Source organism: Syngnathoides biaculeatus, chromosome 9 (assembly GCF_019802595.1).
Source record: "Syngnathoides biaculeatus isolate LvHL_M chromosome 9, ASM1980259v1, whole genome shotgun sequence".
NCBI classification, from domain to species: domain Eukaryota; kingdom Metazoa; phylum Chordata; class Actinopteri; order Syngnathiformes; family Syngnathidae; genus Syngnathoides; species Syngnathoides biaculeatus.
In genome coordinates this window covers 23824942-23837540 of record NC_084648.1, presented here as the reverse complement: position 1 = coordinate 23837540, position 12599 = coordinate 23824942, and the positions used below count along the sequence as shown (strand labels likewise).

General features: G+C 45.8%; 1 protein-coding gene and 1 long non-coding RNA gene across 14 annotated transcripts in view; one reads left to right on the top strand and one right to left on the bottom strand.

Moving 5' to 3' along the window:
* Positions 1–12599, bottom strand: part of LOC133506318 (uncharacterized) — an 85185-nt gene that overhangs the window by 15221 nt on the left and 57365 nt on the right. The window lies entirely within an intron of this gene.
* cep44 (centrosomal protein 44) overlaps positions 1–12599 on the top strand; it is a 71877-nt gene that overhangs the window by 38523 nt on the left and 20755 nt on the right. For 2 of the 13 annotated variants that reach the window (XM_061830340.1, XM_061830336.1), the window contains one exon: positions 11168–11477. The exons of the other annotated variants lie outside the window; for them this stretch is intronic. In XM_061830340.1, the coding sequence (XP_061686324.1) occupies positions 11168–11362 (195 nt within the window). In that variant the 3' untranslated portion in view covers positions 11363–11477. Of the gene's footprint in view, positions 1–11167; positions 11478–12599 lie in introns of those variants that run through there. 13 annotated transcript variants of the gene reach the window in all.

Below are 12599 nucleotides of genomic sequence, written 5' to 3'. Positions count from 1 at the left end.
GGTGAACAACTACAGGAAACATTTGACCTCTGTAATTGCAAACAAAGGCGACTGTACCAAATTGTTTTTCTCAGGTGTTCAAATACTTATTTGCAGCATATATAGTCAGTCAGTTTACCTGTTGCCTGAGAATATAAAGGCAAAGACGGGCATAAACTTTGTTCGGGTGTCTTTAGTATCATATTGTCAGATTCCAAATCAAATCAAAAGCCTTTGTCATTATATGCTGTGCATACAATGAAATGATGAGTGTTAAAATAAATAAATGCACAAAATTGCAGTTCCAAAATATTACAATACATTGTTGTTATGTTCAGTGGTTTTGAGTTCAAGGAGTTGATGGCTCTGGGGGAAAAGCTGTCATTGAATCTGATTTTCCGTGTTTAGAAGGCAGCAGGTTAAACAGGTGGTGACCAGGATGTGAAGAGTCCTTTACAATATTAGTGGCTCTGCTGTGATAACGGGAGTCGGAAATGTCCTCTAGGGAGGGCAGAGAGCAGCCAGAGATCTTCTGGGCACTGTTGACCACTATTTGCAGAGCTTTCCTGTCCGCTGCTGTGCATCCAGCATGCCACACTGAAGGAGGAAGTGAGGATGCTCTCCACGGTGGTTCTGTAGAAGGTCTGCAGCAGCTTAGCTTCCAAGTTGTTCTTCCTGAGCACTCTCAGGAAGTGGAGTCACTGCTGGGCCTTTTTCACTACCGCAGTGGTATTTACTGTCCAAGTGAGTTTGTCCATGATGTACACTCCCAGAAATTTGAAGGAATTGACCCTCTCCACACACTCCCTATTCATGAACAGTGTGACCGGGTTGACGCTGCGCTTCTGGACGTCCAGGATGATTTCCTTCATCTTTGTGGTGTTCAGTGTAAGGTTGTCTGCAGAATACTACTTGAGAATTTACCAATCCCGTCTCTGTAGGCAGATTCATCTCCTAAAATGAGCCCGATCACGGTGGTGTCATCAGCAAACTTGATAATGGCGTCGCTGGGATGGGCTGGTATGCAGTCATGTGTGTACAGAGAGTATAACAGAGGGCTCAGTACACAGCCTTGGGAGGACCTGGTACTGAGGGTGATTGAGGAAGAGAGGTGTGAGCCAAGTCTGACAGACTGCCCACGGTTTGTGAGGAAGTCTTTAATCCAGCAGCAGATGGAAGGAGATAGTCCTAGGAGGGAGAGTTTGTCAACCAAAATACCTGGGATGATGGTATTAAAGGCTGAACTAAAGTCTATGAAAAGCATCCTGACGTACTTCCCTTGGCGTTCCAAGTGGCTCAGTGCAGTGTGAAGAGATATTGTGATAGCATCCTCGGTGGACCGGTTTCCTCTGTAGGCAAATTGGTAGGCGTCAAGTGAGGAAGGAAGCAAGCCCCTTATGTGGCGTGCAACCAGCCTCTCAAAGCCCTTCATGACAGAACAGATGTGAGCGCAACAGGCATGTAATCATTTAGAGTGTCAATGGCTGATTTTTTGGGGGGGATAGGGATGATTTTTGCAGATATAAGGCAGGGGGAATGGTTGATTGTTGTAGTAATCTGTTGAAAATTTTTGTGAAAACACACATCAGCTGATCAGCAGAGGCTTTCAGTACTTTCCCCGCCACTCCGTCTGGGCCAGCAGCCTTCCTGGTATTTACACATTCAGTGTGCAGCTGGTGGGAGGAGTCTGTTTCCTGCACACATCATGTTCTTATTGTTGTAGTTTGTGATGTGTTGTCATCCTTCCCACATTTTTTTGGAGTTGTTTTCTGTGAAGCACTCCTATTTCTTTTGTAGCCCCGTTGTCGCTTCGTGGTGATCTTTGTGTCACAGTCTGAACTTGGTTGGTCGTGTTAGTGACGGCAGTGGTCACTTTTTCTGCCACTTTCCGGTGAATTGTGTTTTACCCTTGTAATCAATTTCAGACGGTATTTTTCTTTTATTTCAGCCTTGGAAAGTGGACAATTTGAATTTTTTGTCTAATTTGCCGTCATTTCAGACGGTCTTATTTCTTATAAAAGTCTAGATATAGTTCCTTAGTTTTGAGAAAAATTCTAAGTGCCTGACTTCGGGTCGAATACCAATCTTCGACTCCCAATTTGGAGCGGGTATTCCTGGGTGTTTTTACTCACAACCCTTCATCTTAAACAGGTTTAGCTTTCTCAAACTTGGGAATTCACTCTGTACACATTCATTCTCACAGCCTGATCAATTTCTGTGTCCTGAAACTAAAAGTTTCTCTTTGGAAGTTGCAATCTTCCTACTATCTAATTCTTTTGAAAACAGGAAATATACTAGTCATTCGACAGTAGTTATTCTGTGTTGTTTTCCCTGTGTTATACAAACACTGACCTTTGACAATCTCTCCGTTGGTTGAGACGCATGCAATTCGTAGGATGACATTTGTGTTTTCCCGGCGGAGGATGTCCGATGGCTGGCCTCATAGAAAGGAGGACTTTCCGGGTCTCCAGGAGACTCGGACGGTTCACCGGTTTCAGTCGTCGTCAATCTTCAATTGAAAATGTTGTCATCTGACTCGACGGACCAAGTATTAGAATGTCAGAGAAGTTTTTTTTACAAAACAGCTGAGACAAGCGCAAGGACTGTATTGAAGTGAATCACACCACCAAGATAGTCTTTTCTGCTCGTGAGGGGCAGCTGACCACACGCTCACTGCGCCCTTCAAAACTGCGGAATTGTCGCTGCCGCTTGTTTGCCTTTTATTCAAAGCAAAAACAGGATGCGATACAGTGGAAATTTACCAATATGTACAGACAGCAGCTGCACCAAGAAGTTTATCGTTTCCTGCTATTCTAACAGTTTTTAACACTGTTTAGTAAGAGTGAAACTGACAACTTCTGCTTAAGTAAGTTTGAAACAGACAAGTTCTTGTGTGAGGGCCACATATCTGTGTGGGCGAGTGTCTACACAAGTGTGAAGCTACTTTAACCATGATGACTATGAATTCTTTCACAGTCCCCTCCTCATGGGCTCACCACCTGTGAGAGGGGCCATAGGGGTCGGGTGTGAAGTGAGTAGGGTGGTGGCCGAAGGCAGGGACCGTGGCGAACCGATCCCCGACTACAGAAACTAGCTCTAGGGACACACAATGTCACCTCTTTTGCAAGGAAGGAGCCCAAGTTGGTGCGTGAGGTCGAGAAGTTCCGACTAGATGTAGTCGAGCTTGCCTCTACAGACCACTTGGGCTCTGGCAGCACTCCTCTTGAGAGGGGTTGAACTCTGTTCCACTCCTGAGTTTCCCATGGGGAGAGACGCCGAGCAGGTGTGGGTATACTTATTGTCCCCCGGATCCGGGCCTTTACGTTGGGGTTTACCCCGTGGGATGAGAGGGTAGCCTCCCTCCGCCTGCAGGTAGGGCGACAGGTCCTGACTGTTGTTTGTGCTTATGCACCAAACAGCAGTCAAGAGTACCCACCCTTTTTGGAGTCCTGAGAGGGAGTGCTGGAGAGCGCCCCCTCTGGGGATTCCATCATTCTGCCGGGAGACTTCAATGCCCACGTGGGCAGTGACAGTAAGACCTGGAAGGGCGCGATTGGGAAGAACGCGCCCCCCGATCAGAAGTCAAGTGGTGCTCTGTTACTAGACTTCTGTGCTCATCATGGATAATCCATAACGAACACCATGTTCAGGCATAAGGCTGTACACATGTCCACCTGGCACCAGGACACCCTAGCTCGCAGTTCGATGATCGACTTTGTGGTGGTTTCATCAGACTTGCGACCGCATGTCTTGGAGACTCTGGTGAAGATAGGGGCAGAGCTGTCAACTGATAACCACCTGATGGCGAAGTTGGCTCCGATGGTGGGGGAAGGTGCCAGTCCGACGTGGCAGGCCCAAACGTGTTGTGAGGGTTCAGAGTTCCTAAAGGCTCTGGATGTTGTGGGGCTGTCCTGGTTGACACGCCCCTGCAACATTGCGTGGACATCGGGGACAGTGTTTCTGGCTTGGCAGACTGGGGTGGTGGTCCCCCTTTTCAAGAAGGGTGACTGGAGGCTGTTTTCCAACTATAGAGGGATCACACTCCTCAGCCTCCCTGGTAAGGTCTACTCAGGGGTACTGGAGAGGAGGATCCATCGGGAAGTCGAATCTCAGATTCAGGAGGAGCAATGTGGTTTTCGTCCTGGCCATAGAACAGTGGACCAGCTCTACACCCTCGGCAGGATCCTCAAGGGTCCATGGGAGTTCGCCCAACCAGTTTAAATATGTTTTATGGACTTGGAGAAGGTGTTCGACCGTGGTTCTTCGAGGAGTCCTGTGGGGGGTTCTTCAGGAGTATGGGGTCCCATATAATCTGATATGACCTGTTCGGTCCCTGTACGACCGCTGTCAGAGTTTGGTCCGTTTTGCCGGCAAAAAGTCGGACTCATTTTCTGTGAGAGTTGGACTCCGTTAAGCCTGGCCATTATCACCGATTTTGTTCATAACCTTTATGGACAAACTTTCTTGGCGCAGCCAAGGCGTAGAGGGTGTCCGGTTTGGTGGCCTCAGCATCGCATCTCTGCTCTTTGCAGATGATGTGGTTTTTGTAAATGCTACTGGCTTCTTGTGTGTGCGTGAGAGATTACACAGGTTGCTGTAGCAATCAACGTTGATTTGACTCCGAGGACATGTCACACTGTAAGAGGGTATCATGGGCTGCCGTTGGTAAAAACATGGAACATCAGAAGATAACATAAATAAGGGTTAAGCCCATAACAACTAGGAAAGGTGAGACAACCAATAATCTACCTCTCCTTCTTCCTCTCGCTCTTTTGCCTGGCAGCTCCATCCTCAGCACCCTTCCACCAATATACTCACTCTCTCGCCTCTTAACATGTCCAAACCATCGAAGTCTGCTCTCTTGAATCTTGTCTCCAAAACACCCAACTTTGGCTGTCCCTCTAATGAGCTCATTTCAAATCCTATCCAACCTGCTCACTCCGAGCGAGAACCTCAACATCTTCATTTCTGCTCCCTCCAGTTCTGCTTCCTGTTGTTTCTTCAGTGCCACCATCTGTAATCCGTACATCATGGCCGGCCTCACTACTGTTTTGTAAACTTTGCCCTTCATCCTAGCAGAGACTCTTCTGTCACATAACACACCAGACACCTTCCGCCAGCTGTTCCAACCTGCTTGGACCCGTTTCTTCACTTCCTTACCACACTCACCATTGCTCTGGATTGTTGACCCTAAATATTTTAAGTCCTCCACCCTCTCTATCTCTTCTCCCTGTAGCCTCACTCTTCCCCCTCCACCTTTCTCATTCACGCACTTATATTATATTATATTTTACTTCAGCTAATCTTCATTCCTCTCATTTCCAGTGCATGTCTCCATCGTTCTAATTGTTCCTCTGCATGCTCCCAGCTTTCACTGCATATCACAATATCATCTGCGAACGTCATGGTCCAAGGGAATTGCAGTCTAAACTCATCAGTCAGCCTATCCATTACCACTGCAAACAGGAAGGGGCTCAGAGCTGATCCCTGATGCAGTTCCACCTCCACCTGAAATTCTTCTGTCACACCTAAGGCACACCTCACCATTGTTCTGCTGCCATCATACATGTCCTGTACTATTTTAACATACTTCTCTGCCACACCAGACTTACGCATGCACAGTTCCTCTCTTGGTACTCTGTCATAGGCTTTCTCTAGATCCACAAAGACACAATGTAGCTCCTTCTGACCTTCTCTGTACTTTTCCACGAGCATCCTCAAGGCAAATAATGCATCTGTGGTACTCTTTCTAGGCATGAAACCATACTGTTGCTCGCAGATACTTACTTCTGTCCTGAGTCTAGCCTCCACTACTCTTTCCCATAACTTCATTGTGTGGCTAATCAACTTTATTCCTCTATAATTCCCACAGCTCTGAACATCACCTTTGTTCTTAAAAATGGGAAGTAGAACACTTTTCCTCCATTCTTCAGGCATCTTTTCACCCGCTAGTATTCTGTTGAATAAGTTGGTCAAAAACTCCACAGCCATCTCTCCAAATAGCTTCTATACCTCCACCGGTATGTCATCAGGACCAACTGCCTTTCCATTTTTCGTCCTTTGTAGTGCCTTTCTGACTTCCCCTTTACTAATCATTGCCACTTCCTGGTCCTTCACACGTGCCTCTTCAACTCTTCCTTCTCTCTCATTTTCTTCATTCATCAACTTCTCAAAGTATTCTTTCCATCTATTTAGCACACTCGTGGCACCAGTCAACACATTTCAATCTCTATCCTTAATCACCTTTACCTGTTGCACATCCTTCCCATCTCTATCCTTCTGTCTTGCCAACCTGTAGAGATCCCTTTCTCCTTCTTTCATGTCTAACCTGGTGTACATGTCTTCATATTCCTCTTGTTTACCCTTTGCCACCTCTACCTTTGCCCTACGTCGCATCTCGATGTACTCCTTTCGCCTCTCCTCAGTCCTCTCAGTGTCCCACTTCTTCTTCACTAATCTCTTTCCTTGTATGACTCCCTGTATTTTGGGGTTCCACCACCAAGTCTCCTCTTCCCCTTTCCTACCAGAAGACACACCAAGTACTCTCCTGCCTGTTTCTCTGATTACCTTGGCTGTCGTAGTCCAGTCTTCCGGGAGCTTCTGCTGTCCATCGAGACCCTGTGTCACCTCTTTCCGAAAGGCCGCACAACATTCTTCCTTTCTCAACTTCCACTACATGGTTCTCTGCTCTACCTTTGTCTTCTTAATCTTCTTCCCCACCACCAGTCATCCTACACACCACCATCCTATGCTGTCAATCTACACTCTCCCCTACCACTACTTCACAGTCAGTAATCTCCTTCAGATGACATCGTCTGCACAAAATATAATCCACCTGCGTGCTTCTACCTCGGCTCTTGTAAGTCATTATATGTTCCTCCCTCATCTGGAAATAAGAGTTCACTACAGCCATCTCCATCCTTTTTGCAAAGTCCACCACCATCTGTCCCTCAAAGTTCCTTTCCTGGATGCCATACTTACCCATCACTTCTTCATCGCCCCTGTTTCCTTTACTAATATGTCCATTACAATCTGCACCAATCACAACTCTCTCGCTATCTGGGATGCTCAGAACTTCATCTAGTTCCTTCCAGAATTTCTCTTTCAATTCTAGGTCACATCCTACCTGTGGGGCATAGCCGTTAACCACATTATACATAACACCCTCAATTTCAAATTCTAGTCTCATCACTCGATCTGATACTCTTTTCACCTCCAAGACGTTCTTAGCCAGCTCTTCCTTTCCAATAACCCCTACTCCATTTCTCTTCCCATCTACTCCGTGGTAGAATAATTTAAACCCTGCTCCTAAACTTCTAGCCTTACTACCTTAGCCTTACTACCTTTCCACCTGCTCTCTTGGATGCACAGAATATCAACCTTTCTAATAATCATCATGTCAACCAACTCCTGAGCTTTTTCTGTCATAGTCCCAACATTCAAAGTCCCTTCACTCAGTTGTAGGCTCTGTGCATTCCTCTTTTTCTTCTGACGACTGATCCGGTTTTCTCCTCTTCTTTGTCTTTGACCCACAGTAGCTGAATTTCCACTGACGCCCTCCAGGTTAGCAGTGCCGAGGGCGGGCGGTGTTAACACGGGGCACGATTGATCCAGTATGGGATTCTTTAGATGAACGCTCATATTTGCTTGGAACAGTTTTTACTCCGGATGCCCTTCCTGACGCAACCCTCTGCATTTATCCGAGCTTGGGACCGGCCTACAGATTGCACTGGTTTGTGCCCCCATAGGGCTGCTGACAACGTGTGATCATATAGCTGAAATATTGCTGTCTGTCACAACCAGTCAATTCAATATTAGTCATGGAATTTTGTATTGAGTAGCTGGAAAGTCATGGAAAATTCATGGAATTTTGATTCTCTGGAAGTGTACCAACCCTGATTTCCTCTTCAAGTACTCTGGATCCTCTCTGGACTCCGCCGGGGTGATAATCGCTCCATTATTCCCGGGCTCCTGCACTTCAGCCGCATACATGAATGAGCGTTCGCAGTCGACGGCTTCAGAGCAGGCCAAGTTAAGGAGAATGTACGCCTTTGTCTTTGCAAGCTTCTCCGGGTGTGCTGCAGCAATAAAAATGTCGTACAAAAAAAACAAAACACGCCAGCTTTCGGCAACATTTTCGTCAAAAACGACTGGGTCCAGCCTGCGAAAAGCCTCACCCATGACTCGGCAAAAAATGTCCTCGGCTCAGCTAGCCAGTTAGCATAGCATCGGGTCTGCCGAAAAATGAAAACAAGCGCCCCAAAAAAAAAAATTACTCACAGGCGATAGTTCGTATCTGTTGTCTTCTGGCACCATGTAAATGCTACTCGCTTCTTGTGTGTGCATGAGTAATCACACAGGTTTCTGTAGCAATGAACATTTATTTGAGTCCGATGACATGTAACACCGTGAGAGGGTATCATGGACTGCCGCCGGTAAAAACATAGAACAACATCAATAGATAACATAGATAAGGGATCAACCCATAACACCTAGGAGAGGTGAGACAACCAATAATCTAGTTCTGTTGGCTTCATCAAGCCGTGACCGCCAGCTCTCACTGGAGCGATTCGCAGCAGAGTGTGAAGCAGCTGGGATAAGAATCAGCACCTCCAAATCCAACCCATAACACCTAGGAGAGGTGAGACAACCAATAATGTACAGTTCTGTTGGCTTCATCAAGCCGTGACCGCCAGCTCTCACTGGAGCGATTCGCAGCTGAGTGTGAAGCGGCTGGGATAAGAATCAGCACCTCCAAATCCGAGACTATGTTCCTCATTCAGAAAAGGGTGGCGTGCCCTCTCCAGGTCGGGGATGAGATCCTACCCCAAGTGGAAGAGTTCAAGTATCTTGGGGTCTTGTTCCCGAGTGAGGGAAGAAAGGAGCGGGAGATCAACAGACTGATCGACTTTGTATCTGTCCATTGTGGTAAAGAGGGAGCTAAGTCGAAAGGCAAAGCTCTCAATTTGCCAGTCGATCTACGTTACTACCCTCACCTATGGGCATGAGCTGTGGGTCGTCACTGAAAAGACAAGATCCTAGATACAAGCGGCCGAAATGAGTTTCCTCCACAGGGTGTCCGGGCTCACCTTTAGAGATAGGGTAAGAAGCTTGGTCATCTGGGAGGGGCTCACTGTCGAGCCGCTGCTCCTCCGCATTGAGAAGAGTCAGATGAGGTGGCTGGGGCATCTGATTCAAGTGCCTCGTGGACACCTCCCTGGTGAGCTATTCTGGGAATGTCCCACCGGAAAGAGACCCCGAAGACTAACCAGGACACGCTGGAGAGACTATGTCTCTCGGCTGGCTTGGGAACGCCTCGGGATCCCTCCGGAAGAGCTGAAAGAAGTGGCTGGGGAAAGGGAAGTCAGGGTATCCCTGCTGAAGCTACTTCCCCCGCAACTCGACCTGGAAATGCAGTAAATAATGGATGGATCGATATTAGATAATAGTTATGAAGTTGTTTGTTTGGACAAAGATGTGTTAAATATGAATTTACTTATGATCCATGACAGTTTGATGAAAGGACCACTTGTACATCCAGTGGAGAGTCGGTGAGTATACATTTTTAACGGTCTTGGAATCCTATGTGAATGCTATGTGAGCTCTATGAATGCTATGGGCTATGTCCAAAGTTTATCAAAAATGTGAGCTTATTTTCTGAGTATGGCATAGGACTATCTCGTTTATTGATATCTGGAATATAAAATGCAAAAAAAAAATTGAGACTTTCCTAAAGTCATTCCACGTATATATCCATCTATCCATTTTCTTAGCCGCTTAGTCATACGAGGGTCGCAGGAGTGCTGTAGCCTATCCCAGCTGTCAACGGGGAGGATGCAGGTTACACACACGCAGACACGGGGACAACATGGAAACTCCACGCACGGAGGTCCGGAATTTAACTCAGGTCCTCGTAACTGTGAGGCCGACGGTTAACAGCTGCGCCACTGACGCTGACGCCCCATAAAGTATGTTGTTGTGTATACCGTATGAAGCTTTAGCTCTTTGGTTAAAAACCAGTAATGGTTAGATGCATGCAAATTTCCCCAGCTGATGAACGAGTTAGATGTGTAGAAATTTCCACGCCTGAAGAACGAGCCTCAACTGTGACAGCCCCAGCTTTATCCTGGCAGGTTGACCCTACTAGAGGTTAAGAAAGGACATATTTGGGTGCATTTTCCCAGTTTTGTTGCAATTTGGTGCACAACACGTCGGCATCTTGGCTTAGCTAGAACGAATGGTCTGTAATGCTAAGCACTGGCGACGTCGGGGGCGGGGTCAATGACGTTTCTTCCGGGTCACGCTGTGAAAGCTGGCACATATCCAGATTTTGCTTGTATTTAAAAAATGTTCTTTATTTTCATTTTTTTTTCAATTAATGTCCAAAATACAAGTAAATATAATAATATTTCACATTGGAGGGTTTATTGTACATGTGAATTTTGGGGAGAGTCTTACTTTAAGGTCGTTGTCGTGTTGGTAGGCGAAACTTTGGTCCATTCCGAGGTCCTGAGCACATTGGAGAAGGTTTTAATCCACGGCACCCCCGTTTCATCAGACCAGAGAATATTATTTCTTAACATCTTTGAGTCCTTTCCTGTTTCTTGCACTGAGGAGAGGCTTCCATAACTGGTGGAGGGCTGACTGATTGACTTTCCTTCTTTCTCCCATCTCCCGAATGCATCTTTGGAGCACAGCCAGAGTCATTTTTTTGAGTATGTGTTTATCTCTTTCAGTCAGGGTCGTCTCCCCCAATTTCTTAGTTTGGCTGTAGAACCAGCTCTCGGAAGGCTTCTGACCAATGTATTTAAGGATTCTGGAGGTCAATCTTAACCTTAAGTAAAGGGAACCTTAAGTGCACCAGAATTTTTTGTAGCTTTGGACAAATCAGTGCCTTGCCATAGTTCTGTCTCTGAGGACTTCAGGCTGTTTCTTTGACCTCATGATTCTAATTTGTTCTGACATGCACTGTGTGCTGTAAGGTCTTATTTAGACAGGTGTGTGGTTTTCCTAATTAAACCGAATCAATGTAATCAGACACAGCAGGATTCCAAAAAATGTGTAGAACCATCTCAAACATGATCTGAAGAAATGGAGACCATCTGAGTTAAATGAGCGTTACATCAAACGGTCTGATTTTCATGCTTCTGTTCCAGGATGTTGTTTTTTTTTTGTTTGTTTGTTTCAGGACCTTGCCAACTGCTGGTGGGCGGGTTCTCCTGTTGCACACCTGACAGTAGTGATTATCAGATGGCTATTTAAGGGGAACAGAAGCAGAAGGACACTGGATTATTGCGTAGTGTCTAATTGCTTTCTCTCATGCTCCTTATGGTTCCAGCCTCATGTGTATTATGACGTTGGCTCGAGTGCGGTAATATTGTGAGTTTGATTCTCCTTAGCCTTATGTTTGCCTCCGGGCATCCTCCTTCCGCTGGGGTTCCGACTGCCTGTAATGGGATAATTATTCCTTCTACGTTATGTAACACTTGAATACTTATGGCTGTGTGATATTTAATTTTTTCCAAATAAAGCTGTAAAATTTTAAAGAATTCAATTTTTTTTATTTTTATGCTGTACTGTGTCTACATTGATGTGGAAAAATGAAGTTCGATTTTAGCGAACAGCTGCAATGTAACAGTGAAAAATTTTTACTTTCTGTATATGCAGTCATACATACCCAAGTCATACTGGAATGAAAGTGTATGCTTTCATTTTCATAACCTGACTGTTGATCTGTAGTTGGCGGTGGTATAATAAAATGAAAGTGTCAACCTTTCTCATAACCTGTAGGTCAGGGCTCAGAAACCTTTTTGAGGCTGAGGGCTAGTTCATGAGCACCGATCGTATGAAGGCCTACGTGACCCGTTTGCAGCAAATTTCAGACTCAGTTCATTACACGTACATAAAATATTTTTATTTTAATTTATTGTAGTAAATGACAGAACAGGTATTTTAAAATTTTAATTCACGTAAGCAAGTCAGATTCAGAATTTAAAGCACAAATAATCGTAACAATTTGTGGCCTATGGTATTTTTAGAACATACTTCGCAGGTGCCTTATATGGTCCTAGCGGGCTACCATACAGTAGTTGCATACTGGAATGAAAGCTTTTTATGATATCTCAATGGGGGCATAACATATACATCCACTTTGTTACGCTTATCTAGGTCCGGTCGCGGGGGCAGTAAATTTAGCAGAGAAGCCCAGACTTCCCTCACCCCAGCCACTTCCTCCAGCTCTTTCAAGGGGATCCCAAGGTATTCCCAAGCATGGTGAGAGACATAGTCTCTCCAGCGTGTCCCTGAGGTCTCCTCCTGGTGAGATATGCCTGTAACGGCTCACAAGTGAGACATCCAAGTGGCTTCCCAAATAGATGCCCAACTCATCTTATTTGGATGTTCTCAATGCGGAGGAGCAGCGACTCTACTCCTGGATGACCAAGCTTCTCAACCTATGTCCAAGGGAGAGCCTGGACACCCTGCAGAAGAAACTCATTTTGGCCGTTTTAATCTGGAATCTTGTTGTTTCGGTCTTGAACCACAGCTCATAACCATAAGTGAGGGTAGGAATGTAGATCTACAGGAAAATAAGATTTGCCTTTCATCTTAGCTCCCTCTTC